Source organism: Tamandua tetradactyla, chromosome 22 (assembly GCF_023851605.1).
Source record: "Tamandua tetradactyla isolate mTamTet1 chromosome 22, mTamTet1.pri, whole genome shotgun sequence".
Lineage (NCBI taxonomy): Eukaryota > Metazoa > Chordata > Mammalia > Pilosa > Myrmecophagidae > Tamandua > Tamandua tetradactyla.
In genome coordinates, this window is record NC_135348.1 from 8,150,934 (window position 1) to 8,169,891 (window position 18,958).

At 34.2% G+C, this 18,958-nt stretch overlaps 1 protein-coding gene across 6 annotated transcripts in view; it reads right to left on the reverse strand.

The window, feature by feature from the left end:
* Positions 1–855: 855 nt before the first annotated feature.
* The window catches only part of TMEM144 (transmembrane protein 144), a 42,579-nt gene continuing 24,476 nt past the window's right edge, over positions 856–18,958 (reverse strand). For 4 of the 6 annotated variants that reach the window (XM_077139685.1, XM_077139683.1, XM_077139682.1 and 1 more), the window contains 4 exons: positions 18,309–18,428; positions 17,149–17,246; positions 16,352–16,405; positions 6,287–11,216 (listed from right to left, as the gene is read on the reverse strand). In XM_077139685.1, the coding sequence (XP_076995800.1) occupies positions 11,133–11,216; positions 16,352–16,405; positions 17,149–17,246; positions 18,309–18,428 (356 nt within the window). In that variant the 3' untranslated portion in view covers positions 6,287–11,132. Of the gene's footprint in view, positions 1,182–6,286; positions 11,217–11,339; positions 11,498–16,351; positions 16,406–17,148; positions 17,247–18,308; positions 18,429–18,958 lie in introns of those variants that run through there. The other 2 variants (XR_013167459.1, XM_077139684.1) reach the window with 2 other exon arrangements.

The following is an 18,958-nucleotide window of genomic DNA, read 5'->3' on the forward strand; positions in this document are numbered from 1 at the left end:
AAAACTAAATAATTAAGAATGTTTGCAAAATTAGACAAGGGCAACTTTCCACTTGCTTCTCTGTCTCCTCTCCTTATTCCCTTCACTTCCACAAGAGAAAATTCTATTAGTCACTGTTGAAAAGCTATAACTTCAATTTACATAAATCAGTGCTTTTTTTACCCATGTTCTGTCAACCTCTATGTTTCACTAATTGCCTCAATAAGAGTAATCCTAAAAAAATTTCCCCCAAACCTCTTTCTCTTACTATAGAATATTTTTGAACCAAATAGAAACACTGTTTTTGAACATTAGTCTTAACGTGCTTTTTTCTTCAAAATTTACGGAATGTTGATTTTAGAATGAAACATTTTATGTACTTTAAAAATGTTTCATGAGTGAAGTGGCCACAAATACTATAATGCTGTGCCCAGTCAAATATGTGACAACTGATGCTTTCCTTGTCTTGAAAAGGGCAAGACAAAGTAAGTTTCAACTAGCAGATACATTACTACGGGTAGAGAGAATATTGAACTTCTTTCAGACTGCACCAAAACTTCTTAAGCCTAATCATGATAAAAGCCTGATAAAGCTCCTTTATTTATCTAGAACTTAATTTGACTTCAACTTAAGTGAAGAAAATTCTAATTACTGCCATACCAGGTATGGTCCAGAGAAAAGCCTCTTAAGAATTGAATGTTCCTTTGTGCACATATAATAAACATATTGTTTTCACTATAATCTCAGACACATCATAAAACAAAGCAGTCATACCAGAACGGTTTTACCAAATAGTGTAGTAAATGTTTAAACTGGAACATGTATTCTTTTAAATTATTTTTATATTTAAGAAGTACATACCACAAAATTGCTTATGAGTGTTAGCAACCAGGATTTTTCAAACATTGATAATAAAACACAGAAGTAGTTAAAGGAAACTGGCATTTTCCTATTCTAGAGAGTTCTCTCTTGTGGCTCTAGGCTAACTTTACTCCAACATCAGTGTAAATAAATAATCAACAAGTCACATCACACACAGTCCCACTCTGTTTTAATTTTATTTTTGCTTTCCTCAGGATCTTTAAAACAGAGAATAGAGTTGTCTTCCCGATAGTTTGTCTCAATAGGAACAAAATGACATGGGTTCCCACGTGAGGACTTCGGTGACTCAAGAAAACTGTTTAGTCTGATGTCCTCTGTTACTAGAAGAATTTGACAACAATAAGAAAAATTTTTTAAAGAATCCTATTATTATTTTTCTTATCTAATTCTTGTCACAGATTTTTTTTTTCCTATATAGAGACTTCTGCCTAAAATTTATTGCACAATGTTTCAGGTCAGGTCATCAAATTAATTTCTTAAAAATAAACAAACCGAAAGAATCACTGGACACAGACTAATGCATCTCTTAGAGGAAGAGAAGTATGCCCTTCCCACACATTGAAAAATGAAACCTGCAGCTCGGTTGTAGCAGCAGAGGTACTTTTTGAGACCTTCACAACATTCAATTTTTCTACTTAATGCTTTTCAGGCTAGCCAATGTTTTATATTAGCAGTGGTACTGCCAGCACTAAAAGTAGCAACAGATTGGATTTGTGCATCTTATTTTGTACATTGTCTGGTATATATCACTGGATTAGAGAAACCCAATCATTTTTTTAATGTTTGTTACTCATTAAAATATGACAAAAGTGCAGCTGCCATTAAAATGCTAATAAGAGGGCCAGCAACAGTGGCTCAGTGGCAGAATTCTCGCCTGCCATGCCGGAGACCTGGATTCGATTCCCGGTGTCTGCCCATGTCAAAAACAAAAAATACTAATAAGAGGACTTTTGCTTCTGGCCAAGAAGGCCTAATGGGAAAAAGATTTTGCCTTCTACCTTAAAGAGTTTTAAAATAGCTAAAATATATGAAACAATGGTTTCCTGACATTGGACAGCAGGCAGCAGAGGACATCGATCCCTGACAGAAGGAGAAACAAAAGAATTGAGCTGAATTGTCCAATTTTTCTGCCTAAAGAAAGTTTTCAGGTTTCCTTCTGTAAGGGGAATAGAGAGCCCAGCAGTCATTCTGAGTTGAGTAGACAGAGTTGAGAATTTGGGGAGGCCAAGGCAAATAGAATATATGTGGCAAAGTATCAGAATGGAGAGTGCTGCAGAGAGAGAGAGAGAGAGAGAGAGAGAGAGAAAGAGAAAGCTAGAGCTGGGGCGGGTGTGTGTGTGTGTGTGTGTGTGTGTTTAACATCCATGCAGAGTATTTACCCTTGAAACTGAAGTTTTCAGTCTTGTAATGATGAACACATGTGTAGGAGAATATACTAGAGTTTGGGTAAAGAACCACTAGAAAGGAGCAGATAGAAAAATTCCCAGAAATGAAATAGAGCTTGGAAGAGTTCACGTTCTCACAGCCAGAATAGAGAAGCATAGTATAGACGCATCTGAATACCAGAATATTTGAATGCGAAGTATTGGCCTGCAAAGGAGCAGGAGAAAACAACCTATGATGAGAAAAATAAATTCAGAGAAACAGACTCAGAACTAGCACAGTTGACAGAACAGACAAAGACATTAAGGCAGCAATTATAAATATGCTCCCTATGTTTAAGAAGGTAGAGGAAAGCATAAGCATGTTAAGAAGAGACATTGAAAATATTTAAAAGGGCAAAGTAAAACGTCTAGTGATGAAAAATATGTCTGAAATGAAAAATACATGGAAAGAGATTAACAGCAAATTAGACACCTGCAGATTAGTGGATTTGAGACAGATTAATTGGAACAGCCCAAAATGAGAGAGAAGTGACTGAAAAATGAGTGCAGAATCAGTGATGTGTAGGACAACCTTAATGGCCTAATATATATACGTATTAAGAGTCCCAGAAAAAAGGGGAGGGGAAGAATAAGAGCAAATTAAAACTAAAGCAAGCAGAAGAAAGGAAAGAATCAATAAAAGCATAAATTAATGAAATAGAGAAAACTCAGGGGAACCTAAAACTCATTCATTGAGAAGAACAAGAAAATTTATAAACTTTCAACCACAGTATCCAAGAAAAATAAGAGAAAAGAAACAAATAAGGAGCATCAAGAACGGGAGTAGACATCACTACAGATCCTACAAGACATTACAGGGATAATAATGAAATTTTATTAACAAAATGATACCAATCATTTCAACAACATAGATGAAATGAGCAAATTCTTGAATGATACAAACTCAGAAATCTCACTCAAGAAGAAAGAAATAACCTGAATCATGCTAGATTAATTAAAGAAATTGAGATTTAGATGAATTCAACCAAATATTTAAGGAAGGATTATATCAATTCTAAACAAACTTTTCTAAACATAGAGAGAATACTTTTCAACTAATTATTTGAGGCCAGCACTATCCCGATACTATAGCCCAATATCCCTCATGAACATAAAAACAACAATTGTTAACAGGATTTTAGCAAATTGAATCCAATAATATACAGAAAGGATAATATATCATGACAAAGTGGCATTTACCCCAGGGACGCAAGGTTGGTTTAACACTTGAAAATTTGTCAGCGTAATTCACCATATTAACAGAGTAAAAAAGAAAAACCATATGATCATCTCAATAGATGCAGCATTTTTTCCCTAAATATAACACTCATTAATGATAAAAACTCTCAATGAAGTAGGAATAGAAGGGAATTTCCTCAGTCTTCTAGAGACCATTGGTGAAAAAAACTAAAGCTAACATTATGTTTCATGGTAAAAGATTGAGTGCTTTTCCCCTAGGATCAGAGTGAAATAGGTTTCCTTCTTACACTTGTATTCAGATTGCGATGGAGATCATTGCCAGGGCAATAAAGCAAGGAAAATAAATAAAAGGCATCCAGACTGGAAATGAAACTCTCTGCTGACATCATGATTATCTATTTAAAAAAATCCTAGAGAATCTATGACAAACCAAATAGAGCTAATAGCTGAGTTTAGCAAAGCTAAAGCTGCCCTTCAAGGTACATGTCAATAAGTAAATTTTTTCTTGTGTGCCATGAGCTGGGCTGGGAACATGGATTATAAAGAATATCTGTTGTTTATGAATGAAACAACCTCTACCTCAAGGAGTTCACAGTCATATTAACTGATAATGCCTATGAAGTCAATATAACTCCCAAATATTTTTTAAAAGACCTGAAACGATTAAGCTTCCTCTTTTGGAAAAAAATATTTGAGGTTAATTTCAAACAATAAAAACTTTATGGTGGGTGGGCAATGGTGGCACAGCGGCAGAGTTCTCACCTGCCATGCCAAAGACCCGGGTTCGGTTCCCGGTGCCTGCCCATGCAAAAAACAAAACAAAACAAAAAAACAAAAACTTTATGGTATATTGGAGGACAGATTTATAAATTCTTTAGTTATATAAGGAATGAATGAGTTAAAACCAGTGCTTACTACTACCTTATTGGTAACAGAAAAAACAAAAATAGTGTCTTGGCAGGGTTTGTGAGCTTCTTCAAAAAACCCCGTGGAAAGTTGATGTTACATGCAAAATCCTGCTGCAGCATAATATCTGCACCCAAGAAACTATCTTCATCTTCCTTTCCAGTTAAACTTAGTGGTTTATTTAATTAGGTGTGTTGCAAACTATCCATTCAGAAATTGGGATTTTTTTGTTTGTTGGTTTTTATGGAATCTCGTCAACACGAATTATGTTATTGCTAGAGGAAGAAGTAATTATTCAGCAGATTCTGAAATGAAGACAGACCAGGTCCCCAGTCTCTTGGAGGAGATTTAGCATGGGAAAGTTAAGTGCTCTGAACCAAAAAGAAGAGAGAGAATATGATGCCCAGTTATTATTATTAATGTTTTGGCCAAAAGAATTTCACTTTAACAGGTGGCTTTTAAGCATTTTATTTTTCTCTCCTGTAAGTTCCTCATAATATTTTTAATGGATACTTATTCTTTCTTTTTTTTTTTTCTTTCTCTTGGAGTAGAAGAAGGATCGTTCTTTTCTTTTTTTAAAAAACTCAGCTCTTCCAAACCTTTTAAAATACTAAATCTTAATTTAAAATACTAAAGGTAGAAAATGTAGGGCAATCATGTGACAAGAATCACCTAGGTACTTATAAAAATGCAAATTCACATCTTCAGGCCCAGAGATCACAATCCATTAGGTCTTTGTTGGAAACTCAACAGAAACATTTTTCTCAAAATGTAGGAAATGGAGGATGACCTAGTTTGAGCAGTCTGCCTGATATGTTACAGACCCTCAAGAGAGAATATTATAGAATGGGGACAGACTCAAAGGTAGCTAAGAATTCCTCTTAACTAGATCTGAACAATTAATTTGAAACAATGTATTTGTGGAACATGTCACATCAAACACTTAAATCTATTATAACAGTTTCAAATGTTAATCATTTGCAATTCACTTGTTACTTAGAATACAAATATCTGCTCTCTCCCTCGAGAACAGATCATCGAGAATGGATTATAAAACTAATTCCAGACTAGTAAAAATTGTTTAAAAATAGTTACAACATGAAAGAACCAGACACAAAAGGATCCATATTGTATGACTCCAACTTACATGAAATTCTAGAATGAGCAAAAGTAATCTAGAGTGACGGAAAACAGATCACTGCTAGCCCAAAACAGGATTAACTGCTGAGGGTTTTAAGAGAACTTCTGAGGATGATTAAAATGTTCTATATATAAATTGTAGTGGTGATTACTTGAGTGTGTATATTTGCAAACTCATGGAATTATCCACTTTAAAAGAGTGAATTTTATTGCATGCAAATTTACCTCATTAAAGTTGATTAAAACAAACTGTAAGATATTTTTAAGTTCTTTTCATTTTAGTGAGGACACATTTTTAAAACAACTTTGTGGTCTTTGTCTTTGTGTATTCATGCATGTGTTTTTAGATTTTCAAAGTACTGAAAAGAATAAGAAGAAAACACAGACCAATATTCTTTAATACAGACTATATCACCTTAACATTTTGACGTTTAACCACTTCTTTTTTTTAACCGATTCTTTATCACACATTGAAGAACGCATTTATAAACTCATTGCCATAAAAATTAGAATATTAAAGATAATGCTAAAGATCAACTTGACCCCACCATATTGCCATTTTAACACTATCACCCTCACTAGAAGCAGCCACTGTTCTTTCACATAAATATGCATTTATATAATGTATATATTACTTTGATTTATAAACATTTTCTTGTGATATCATGCTGTGCGCATGATTCTACAACCTTCCCTTTTTACTTGATGTGTTTTTCAGATCTATGAATATTAATATATATAGGTTTATAAATGTCTACAAATAAACTACAGTTTATTTACCATTTGTTATATGTACAAATAAGTTGGTACAACAGGAATAAAAGGGCATTTGACCCATCAGGGGAAATGCTGTACTATTAATCTTTCGGCACACATTAGGAATTTGTGATCCTAAAGTTGGAAATTTCCATGATTTGGACACCAGCCTTCGGAGCTGCTGCTTCCCTATTTAACGTAGTGCCCTCTGTGTCCACAAGATGGCAGAAACTCCACAGTCCAGATGAGGGTGACAGAAAGAGTTGAGACAGAAAGCTAAACCAGAAAACATTAAAAGAAGTGCGGGATGGGGAATGGGGAGTTAACGCTTAATTGGTACATGGTTTCTGTTTGGGGTGACAGAAAAGTTTTGGTCATAGATGATGATGATAATAGCACAACAGAATTATATATTTGAATGCAGTTAAAAGGGAAAATTTTAGGTCATGTAAATGTGATCAGAATAAGAAATTTAAAAAAAATGGAACTGTACAGCACAAGCAGTGACTCCTAATGTAAACTATGAAAAAATAGTTAATATAATTATAATATTGTTTCATCAGTTGTAACAAGGTACCCCACTAATGCAAAGGGTTAATAATTAGGAAAACTGTTGGAAAGGGGTCTGTCTATGGGATCTCTGTACTTTCTGCATGATTTTTCTTTGTATCTACAACTTCTCTAAACAAACAAACAAATAAATAAATGAATAGTAAAAATAAAAGAAACACAAGAATTTGGCCATAATAGACAAGAAGGAAAAGTAAAACTTCAAGAGATAGAGGCATTTACTTCTTAAGGTGAGCAAAGGAAGTAGATTTGGCAATCGCTCATCTAGACGGACCTCTAAATACTAAGTTGTTTGTTGGTAACCATTTTGGAAAAGCTTGTTTTTTCCACACCACTCTCACTAACCCTATAGGCATCGTCTGGTACGAGAAACTATATAGTGTTGATAAGAACTTTGTTTTTCATTTTTCTTCTGCAACTGCTATACTTCACATTTAAAAGTTTCCATACAAATTGGCAAACTCAACTAAAGAATAATTAAATACTACCAAATATAAAACTCTAAGAATGTATCTAAATGAGAAAATAGCTTTTGTATCATGTCAGTCTATTCAGTTTACCAGTATCATGAATGACATTTCAAAGGTAAACTAAGGTGAATTTTATTTATTTATGTGCTGGTTTGAAATGATGTATGTATCCTAGAAAAGCCATTTTTTAATCCTAATCCCATTTTGTAAAGGCAGCCATTTCTTTTAATCCCTATTCAGTATTGTATGCTCGAAATTATAATTAGATTATCTCTCTGGAGATGTGATTTGATCAAGAGTGGTTGTTAAACTGGATTAAGTAGAGGATGTCTCCACCCATTTGGGTGGGTCTTGATTAGTTTCTGAAGTCCTATAAAAGAGGAAACATTTTGGAGAATGGGAGATTCAGAGAGAGCAGAGCAGAGTGACATAGCCACGAGAAGCAGAGTCCACCAGCCAGCACTTTGGAGATGAAGAAGGAAAATGCCTCCTGGGGAGCTTCATGAAAGGAAGCCAGGAGAGAAAGCTAGCAGATGACGTTGTGTTAGCCATGTGCCTTTCCAGATGAGAGAGAAACTCTGACTGTGTTCACCATGTGCCCTTCCACTTGAGAGAGAAACCCTGAACATCATCGGCCTTCTTGAACCAAGGTATCTTTCCCTGAATGGATGCCTTTGATTGGACATTTCTATAGACTTGTTGTAATTGGGACGTTTTCTTGGCCTTAGAACTGTAAACTAGCAACATATTAAATTCCCCCTTTTAAAAGCCATTCTGTTTCTGGTATATTGCATTCCAACAGCTAGCAAACTCGAATAATTTATAAGATTTTAAAGTCAAATATTTTATCTATGTTAGCAATCAATATTTAAGCAGGGACACCAGTATCATTGTTAAGCTGTATTGACAGAGTAAGAAGTATAATTGTTTGGATGAAGGGTGAGATATAAAATTCTTAGAAGATAGTCTCCAATCTATAGACATCTGTTTACTATCTCAGGCAACACATAGTAGTTAACAATTATATAGTGTTTGCCAAGTGCCAGCCACTCTTGAACTTATTTTATAGAATTTAACCAGTTTGAGCCTTCCATGTGAGAAAGGTATTATCATTCCCCACTTTATAAATAAATAATCTAATATGTAGAGGCGCAAAACCTTGTACAATTTGCACACTGGTGTTTATGGCTGCAGTGTTCTCAGTGTACAATGGATGGAGGTGGCCTGAGGGTACAAAGACTGAAAAATGGAAGGGGAAACTGTAGGGTTTGCAAACAACAGACCACTGAGCTACTGCAAGAAGGAATGAAGTTGTGAGGCATGCAACTAGGTGAATGAACTTTAAGGACAATATGTCAAATGAAATGTCAGAGACAAAAAAGACAGATAAGCGTCATGCCTCACTCATATGGACTAACTATAATATACCAGCTCGCAGAGTTGAAGTCTAGAGCATGGGTTATCAGGTTGGGACCTATTGTAAAGGCACCTTGATTGTAAGCTCTTACAGCAATCACATATACTCAGGAGTTGTAACTGTGGTTTCTAAATTCTAAGAAAATGACTATTTGTATATAACCTGGTCCTTCCCTGGAACTTTGGGTATTTATGTGACACCTGAGACTCAGAGTTAGGGCTTTGAAGCTATGAAAGTCAGCAGTACCCCATTCAGCTGTTAAGAAAGCTGAAAAAGTGATCAGACTTTGACTAGAGATATGAATGAAGCTGATCTGGATAGGACTAAGGTAAATCAGAATACTGGGTAAAGGATGAGATGGTCCCTATTTCCAAACTTCAACTTCTGTGCAAGACCAAAGGGAGGGACGCTCATTCAGTGCAAAATTTGTATTTTGGGTAGCATATTATCTAATTTAACTTGTAGGTCAGTTTACCTGAACACCATAATTACATGGAATCTTGGATAGGGTGTGAGATCCTGTTGGTTTGTACAGTTCTGTGTGATGCCCCGATATACCCCAGAGTAATGTGGTCAAAGAACAAAAAAAGCATTTGCAAAGTTCCCTTGGGGGACCGGGGAGACAGGAGGAAATATCAAACTTCCCCATCTGGGGAATTCCTGATATTCTCACAAGCAGTGGGGACAACCAATTCAATAGGCTGAGCCCTCAATCTTGAGGCTCAACCCTGTGAAGTTTATTCCTGCAAAGGATAGGCTAAGCCTACTTATAGTTATGCCTAAGAGTCAACCCAGAGAATCTCTTTTGTTGTGCATAATGGTGTATTGGAGTGGCTAGAGGGAAATACCTGAAACTGTTGAACTGTGTTCCACTAGCCCTGATTCTTGAAGACAACTGTATAACTATATAGCTTTTACAATGAGACCATGTGATTGTGAAAACCTTGTGTCTGATGCTCCTTTTATCCAGGGACAGATGAGTAAAAAAAAAAATAAGGATGAAAATTAAATAACTAATAGAGGTGGATAAAGGGTAAAAATTGAGTAGATTGAAATACTGATGGTCAGCAAGAGGGGAGTGGTAAGGGGTATGGGATGCATGAGTTTTTTCTTTTTTTCTCTGTATTTCTTTTTCTGGAGTGATGCAAATGTTCTAAAAATGATCATGGTGATGAATACACAACTATGTGATGATATTGTGAGCCACAGATTGTACACCATGTATGGACTGTATGTGTGTGAAGATTTCTCAATAAAAAAATAAATAAATAAAAATCTTGTCCAAAGTCAACTAAGAAGAGGCAGAAGATTTAAATTCAGGTAGATTGGCTCCAGAGTCCACTCATTTAAGCAAAATGCTGCTCTGCGGCAGTGTCATGTACTAACAAGTGAGAGTTTGTAGAATTTACATCTCTCATGAGTTTGGGAAAAATTGTGATAAACATTGCATTAGCATTTCCATTTTAATTTTCATAAAGAAATAAAACCAGCATGTCTGTCATTTTCCCTTTCCTAGTGGAAACCACAAGTTTACATAAAAGGAAAATGGGAAAATTACCAGTTACAACAATGATTCTAGGAATTTCAGAAAAAAAAATCATACATCTGAAAGACTGTTGGTCTATTTAAAATTCTCATTCTGGAAAGTTAGAACCTCACTTCAGTGACTCTAGAATCTTCCCTCAAATTTGGAACAGTATACTTTTGTGTGTGTGTGTGTGTGTGTGTGTGTGTGTGTATTACATGAATCTTAAATGGTGAAAGTTTTTGTTCTCTGAGGATGGATTTTATCTAGAGCTAAAATAATTTAAAGCTAAAATGAGTGAATGAGGTAGATTTGGGCACTACTAATTTGAAATAAAAGTAAGTTTTCACTAAAAATAGTGAGATGGCCCTTTGAACATTCAGTTACCAACCTTGATATAGTCTTTATTGAGAATCCAGATAATTTGGAATTTAATTCTATTATAGACTATGTTTTTCTTCCCTTAGGTATTTCTGCCTTTCTTGATTAATGAGTTGGAAAGGTGGACTGTAAATTCTTTGTAAATGGGCTCCATATGGTTTTCTAAATTATGCTATGATGATTATGCATTGGGGTACAAGGAGCCCTTTCTTAAATGTAATGCCATAAGAACATTGACATTTTAATCACTCACTTAAGTCCTACCTTCAAATACAGTTCATCAGAAGAATTTTCCATTTTTATACTTGACTGAAACTCAGTTTTCCATCATTCTCACATTTGAGGGGAAAAAATCATTTACAACTTCAAGAGTGGATGAGTTCCATTTGTAATATGAAAATGAATTCTTCTTGGCGCCGTCTCTCTGACTTGAGCAGAGATGTTCTCTTAACCACTGCTGCCATCTGCTGCTCTTGGGATTGTTAAATTTTAGAAAAAGCCGTGCATAATGCTCCAGTCAAGATGACACAAAAGGCAAATATCATTAACAGGTAGTTTTGAAGACCCTGAATAAAACAAAATAACCGTCATAGAAACCAAATCAAAAACACACAAAAAATACAGACCCTCAAGATTGCCAAGAATCTTACTCCCCACCTGCTCTAGACATCCCCAGGCTCTTTTGCTACCTGTCCAAGTGGTCACGCAGGCTGTCCTCGTAAGAATCCACACACCTTACTAGTTTGCCATTCAGTAATTACATGCTGGCACCCTCCGAGCCAACATGTGCTGGGGTCAAAATAGCAAGCAGAAACGGTCATGGGAGGCAGAAATTAATCAAATAATGCTATAAAAGAAGGTTACAAAGTGAGAAGGGTATTCATAAGCAAAGTATCATGGTTGTTTGAGAGTGTGTTACAAAAAATACTAACTCACCTGATGTGGGGAACGAAGGGTGCTAACCACGAATACCGATGCATTGGGCAGGAGAAACAGGCAGAGATTCTGGGTAGAAGGAATTTTATGTACATAGCCCTATTGTAGGAGAAAGTATGGTACTTTCCAAGGGACGGAAAGAAGGTCAGTGTGAACGGAACAATATGAGTAAATTGGAGTAAGATGAGCTAGGAGGGCTATGGGTCTGAGCATAAAGGGATATTTTAAGTGATGTGAAGGCTCTTGGGTTTTATTTTTCTGAGCGGTTAAAGGAAAGGGAAACTGGGTGTTGTGAAAAGAACAGCCTTGCATTTTGTAAAGCTCACATGTGTTTGCAGAATGGTACAGATTGGAGCCAAATGGATGCAAGGAAACAATAAGGGGGTGACTGCACTTTCCATAGATAGAGAGGTGGAAGCGCATGTGAAGGGCAAGGAAGAAACAGCAAGAGGTCTGAAGAATGACTATGTTTAAGGGCAGTAGTTTCAAAGATGGAAAACACAGAACCACTTCCCAAAGTAGCCCAGTCCATCTTTGGATTAACGAAGAAATATCTTCTGTGTTAGGTAAAAATACTTTATCTCCTGAAGTTCTATCTTTAGGGATACCAACATATTGACTCTAAGATGTCTTCCACAAAATGAGCCCTCAAACAATTGAAAATTAACTCTCAATGTCCCCCGAGGCATCTCTTTTCCTAGTTAATATTTTAACTCCTTCGACCATTTTCCATATGGAATGGTTTCAAGCTCCGTTTATCTTTGCTTTTCTCCTCTGAACTGTTGACAATTTGTCTATATCCTTCTAACGAAAGAGCCCGATACTCTAATGCAAAGTTTGAACATCACAAAGTAAAACATGACTTGTGCCTCTCTAGTTCTTGATACATGATGTAAAATTACATTCAGACTTTAAAATAATGAGATAATAATATTAGCTTTTATTAAAAGTAATGCCAATTAATACATAGCCCACACTTTCCCAAAATGTATAGACTTTTTCTACAACTTAATGAGGAATTGGGTTAGAGTGGATTAATTTAACTTTGTGTAATAACCAGAAACAGGTTCTGTAAATTAGGTTGAGGCCAGTTGCCTGAATCACCGTGAGCCACACCCCTAGAAATCACCTGATTACAAATTCTACAAATGAAAGACAGCACAACATAGCCTTGCCAATACTAAGCAGGTTATTTTAACAAACACACAAACACACTTACACACATACATACTGAAACTCAAATTCTGCATTAAGATTTTTGGTTAACTAATACCTTTTTCTTAGTTTTTAAGATTTGAACATTACCTAGATACTAATATTTGCACTGGCACAGAGTAGGCACTCAAAATAAATATTTCTTCAAAGAATCAGTACACTCAGGTGATTTCCAAACATATTTCGTAAATTATTAAACCATAGATGCAATTACTTAAATAAGAACAAAGCAATATATGGGACCTCAATTAACAGTACTTTATGACCTAATTCTGTGAATGCTTTGCTAAGCTTTCTATTTATTGTCTATGTAAAACAGAAGAATAATGTTTTCAAGCAGTAAAATATTTTCCCCCTTTAAGGTTAAAATCTGTCAGAATTGTCTAGTCTCCTCCCTGAGCTCGAGATTATTCTGGCAGAAATGACTGATTATATTTGGGCAATAGCAACAGTTTAACTGAAGCACATTGGTAAAAATATAATTTATGTATCTAGCTTAAAATGACAAAAATGTAAAATTATAAAACAAACTCCCCAAAGAGTGACAGATATCCGGTATCAAGAACACCAGAAGTGCAAAGCATTCCATTGATGCACGGATGTCCTTTCAGCTAAACAAAATCATTAAACTCTTGCACACAAAAGGTACTGAGTCTTTGCTTCTGACGTTGCAGACTTTTTTTTGTTTTTGTTTTTTGCATGGGCAGGCACGGGGAATTGAACCCAGGTCTCTGCCATGGCAGGGGAGAACTCTGCCACTGAGCCACTGTGGCCTGCCCTGAAATTGTAGACTTTTAAATACATATCTTCAAGTACTGTTTCAAGATACATAGTTGATAGGATTTAAAAATCATAAAGGTAAGTGTTTTTGTTTTGCTTTTTTGTTTAGAGGATTTGACTTTGTTCTAAAAAATACTTTTTGAATTCTTATAGGATTTTAGTTTTAGACTGAAATCTGAAGTTTAGTTTAGTTTATGACTCTTTCTTAAACTGTCAGGCATGCAAAGTATTTTAAAATTTCTTTATAGCAGCCCTGAAGAGGCAATTAGTCATCTGCATCAAATGATAAGCACCTTTGGATATCCCTTACATTTTATTTGTGGACAGACTTTAATGTTTTTGAACTCTATAAAGGTCTAATATTCAATGTTCAAAGCCTGTTCTTTTATGAGGAAGGCTGTTCTAGGTAAGTTAAATGTTTCAGAAATGTGGGAAATTTGTACTGTTCATGATTTTTATTTTATATTTCTGGCTATTTTTACATATTGACTTCACCAGTCTTTAAGAACCCATTCTCTAGTTCCAGGAAGAACTCTACCAGGACATCACAAAAATCATATTTAATATAAATGGAAAGAACTGACCTAGTTGACCATCAGAAATATGGTGTGTCTTCCCAACACTTGTTCTCGTCTTCTTTTATGTCCCATAGTAAATTTTTGCAGTAAAATAAGATTATATCAACCTGGTACAGCTCTTAACATTTTTTTTAGATATTATTAAATTTATTTTCCCTCATTTATTTAAGATGCTATATTGGAAAGCTATTACTTTTATATTTCTTATATCTCAGCACTTTATAAATTACCTCATTGGATGTCAAGATTCGCTTAAAATTTAAAACAGATAATATTATCTGCAAATGATAATTTTCTCATTAACTTTCCTTTACCTATTCTTCTTATTTCTTATTCTTGTCTTACTAGCCTGGCTAAGATCTCCAGAAAATATTGAATAATAGCAGTGATGTTTGAAATCTTTGACTTCTCACTTATAGAGAAGTCTTATGTTTCACATAGGTATGTATTTCCTTTTTTTTTAATAGACATTCTTTATCAATTAAAGCTTCCTCCTACTCCTAGCTTTTTAATAGGTGGTTTCCTTAACTAAACACTGATTTCTAATTTTGGTAAATACCTTTTCAGTATTTTCATAAGGATTATTCTTTTTATATAACAATGTAATAAATTGCGCTACTTGATTTGTATATATGATCCATCTTCGCATTCCTGAATTAAACTCTGCTTGGTCATGGCGTATCATTTGTTCTTTTTAAAGGTGTTTAAATTTCTTTTTATTTGAATGTCTTTAAGTATCCTTTCAGAGGACCCTGAGATGTTAACACAAGGCTTAATGGTTAAGTGTTCTTTCAAGGGAATTCTGATATCTAGGTAAAAGGATTTTCAATTTGCATTACTGTAGTAGTAACACGAATGCTATAAAATAAATTTGTGTGCTACTTTATACCCATGATTACCAATAAATTATGATCACTTTTAAGGGATCTCATAAAAAGGATTTTATTCCTGATAATACCCAATTCTTGAATAGAAATCATTACCCTTTTTGAGAAAAAATGAAATAACTGCAGAGGGATTTACAACATTTTTTTGGACATAGAGAGTGACTTTTTTGTGGAAAGTAACCCTAATTAAAATAAATGAGAGGTATGCATAAAGGTAACTTAAAGGCCTATAAATGTTATATTTTGTTCGTCTGTATTTCTAAAACTCAGATCATGATTCAAACATTTTCTAAACATATTTGCTTATTTAATCTGAAAACCTTCCTTGTATTATAAAGTTATAGCTTTTAAAATAAAAGCTTATTTAGAATGCTTGAAATTTAGGCCTTATATAAAAAATTAAACAATCCTTTTAAAGATCGACTAGAAATATGATTCTGTTCATGGTACCCAGAGACTAACAACATCAACTCTTCTTAGAATCAGAAATTATTTGCTATTATGACAAATCATTATGACAGAAAGTACTGTCTATGACCCCTTGACAGTGAATCTTCAGATTCATGTTTAATAAAAATAATTACAAAGTACTATTCATATACACTCCTCAAATGAAGACTTTCCATCAAATAGGTAAATGGGAAAAGTTCTAAAATATTTTTAATGAAAATACACATACACCCATACACACACATACCCACACCCATACGCATTTCCTAGAACTATCTGATGAATGTGATGTTACGCTGCCTTCATTACATTTGAAAGGGAATGGACTCTGTGGGGCAGGGAATGTTGAGCAGACAGCTGTTAGCATGGTGCATTCCTAAAACGTTGTTGGTTTGATATGATAACCCAGAAAGAGAGTTATCTATTCCCAAATTCCATTTGCCTCAAGTGATATTTTCACCTTTGGGATGAAAAATATTTCCCCTTACTTATCATATTGTACCCTAATAAAATTACCTCTATCATATTGTATTCGGTTATTTCAGTAAAATAAGTTGAAGGAAATTGAAGTCCACTAAGTCATTTTCCCACTGAGGGTGGAGTGGAGAGAAATTCAATATTTCTTTATAAGTATAACTGGCATTTTGCTGTAGTTGTTAATTAGGGATGATAACATTTGAGCATCTAACTTGTCAAATCTATTTGCGTGTCTTTCCTGGGTTTATGAGTCACATGCAGCTTTTAAAAAGTAACATGAACATAATATTAAATACCTTTTACATGAATATACACTATTTTCTAAATTTTCCCTTCTTGTACATGCCTAGTATTTCTTTAAACATGGTACATACATACCTGTATTTCTTTAAACATGAAGACACCCCATATTGCAGCTATAAATCCTGGACCCTTAAATAAAAATAAACTTTAATTAAATTGGATATTTTTGTATGACTATGTTCTATGTAAATGCAGTGTATTGGGAAGCTGACCTAACAATTTATCAATTGTCAAGAAAAACTAACCATGTTTGAACCAACTCAGCATTAAATAAAACATTAAGTAATATGCAGTAAAAAAATGAAGACTTCTTACAGCTTTTCTTTATGGGCTTCATTTCATTTTGATGGTCCTGCAATATTTTGTGCCATAGAATGATTTTATTTAATGTAATATATTTATGATAAACAATATTTTAATTAACAAATAGATTTTTTTCTATTGAGATTAGTTCCTTAGGGTACTAGAAATGGAATTAAAAAGAAACAAATTATGAGCCAACTTCTGACTTTCGAGTGTGGTCATATACACACAAACTTTTTAATATTTATTACTGCTATGCAAATAAGTATTAATATTGCTATAATTAGCAAATTACAATGTATCCATAATGGCATCAGGTAAAGTAAGCAAAATAAAAAGGTGTCCGAATATGAAAGGTACAGATGAACAAATCTGCTAAAATGAGATAAGAAATGTTCCTTAGCAAAGACAGAGAGATTAGAGAGTATCAATTTTTCTGAATCTATTGATATTAATTGTACTTCTAAATAATTAAACTCTATGACAATCTTTAGTAATTCATTAAGAATGTTTCAGAGAAATTAGATTTATATTTGAAACAGGATTGGAAAAACAATTCAACTACTTACAGCAGTGATGATTGGAAAACTGACCACAGCACTTAGAGAGTGATTAGCTTTAAGCCAACAGCAAGTAGCTATTGCCCAAAGTATTCCTGAAAGAAATCCTGAAACATAGCCAACATCACACATTTGCTTCTCCTGCAAAAATCCATACTCCAGACAGAATAGGAATCTGAAATTCCACATATAAATGTATTCTTATCAACACTGTTGATCAACATGGATTTAAGCTGTGTTCCATGTGATTTTGGAAACCAAGTAATTTCTCAGCTCTTGGATGCTCTTGATCAATCCTTTCAATTTGCTGACATTAAATAAAGTACCCAAAGTAATGGTTGAGATAAAGGTGGGGTGGTGGAGAGGGGCTTAGGAAAGATGCTGGATCTGAACACTCTGCAAATTCCTTTTACTCTAAACCATGAACACAAAAAGAAATGAAACTTAGAATGATGCTATAGCTATGAAAAACTAGTATTTAAATGAAAATATCAATTCAGTTTTCATGATACTGCAGTTAGCAATCCAGTAAATATTCTATCACTTTCTATAAGGTGGCATACCTTTGGTTTAAATGAATGAGGCATTCACAAAATCAATAACATGCTTTTGTAGTTATTGTGAAAATTTTACTTGTGGACCTAATTTCATTAGCAATCTCCTAAGTAAATAGATTACGTTTTCACCATCAGTGCCTAACGAATTCAGTCCCAAAGCATGCGCATTTAACACATTTCTTTTTGAACCCTAAAGCAATGTCTCTCTACTTTTTTGGAGCAATTGTTTATCCAAAACTACAGGATCCTATTTGTTGATATATTTTTTTAATAGAGTCACAGGACTCTGATTCTTGGACACTTCAGTTAAAAATGAAATAGTAAATATCAATGGTCAATATAAGTTGATGGTCAACTTGTCATATGAAAAGATCTGATATTCATTAAGTTTTAGGTTCTGTAATAATGACTGAATTGCATATCCAGTTTCATGGTTTTAAAATACTTAATATCAGGTAGTGAACTAGGCCAAGACAATTAAGAAAGCCATAAAAACATATACACACAGACATACAGAGGACGGTTTGGTTTCCAGAAAATAATTATCCAAGCTAAATGAGTAGAGAATGATATTTTTACCGAGTAAGAAGTTATCATAGTAAATATCCTTACCTGGTAAGATGGCTTCAGGATATAGTTTAGGGCTATTTCTCATGGCTACACAGTAGGCCAGAAAGTAGACTGTACTTGTAAGAAAGATGCCACTGAAGTGTGCAAAAACATAGTCTAAATCTGAAAATACAGATTTACAAAACCCTCAAATATATCATGCTAGTTTTTTCAAATATATTTAGATTTCTGAAAATAAACAACTACAAACATTAGTCTCAATGTAAAGGAACCATTCATTAGATTTAATCATTCTACCCTTCTACATGTTGTTTACATAGAATTTTAATTAACTTATATAAGCATAATTAAGTAATAAATTAGTTAGCATAATCAAACCTGAAAGGTTGGTTTTATGAGCAAGCTAAAGAAACAATGAACATAATATGAATATGGTGTTAATACTTGCTTTTTAAAAATAGGAATTTAGACCTAATTTTACTAATGACTCCATCAGTTGTAGAAAATCCCCAGGTAGATGGTGTGTATGTGTGAAAAAAATTTGGGTGCTAACGGTCTATTGATCAATTTGGAGAGGAGCTTATCTGTTGCAGACGATGGTCAAACAGAAGAATATTAAGGAAGTTATTACAAAGAAGGTTTTATTCAACTGTTGACTATAAACCTAATTACATGGGAGAGTTAGTCATACA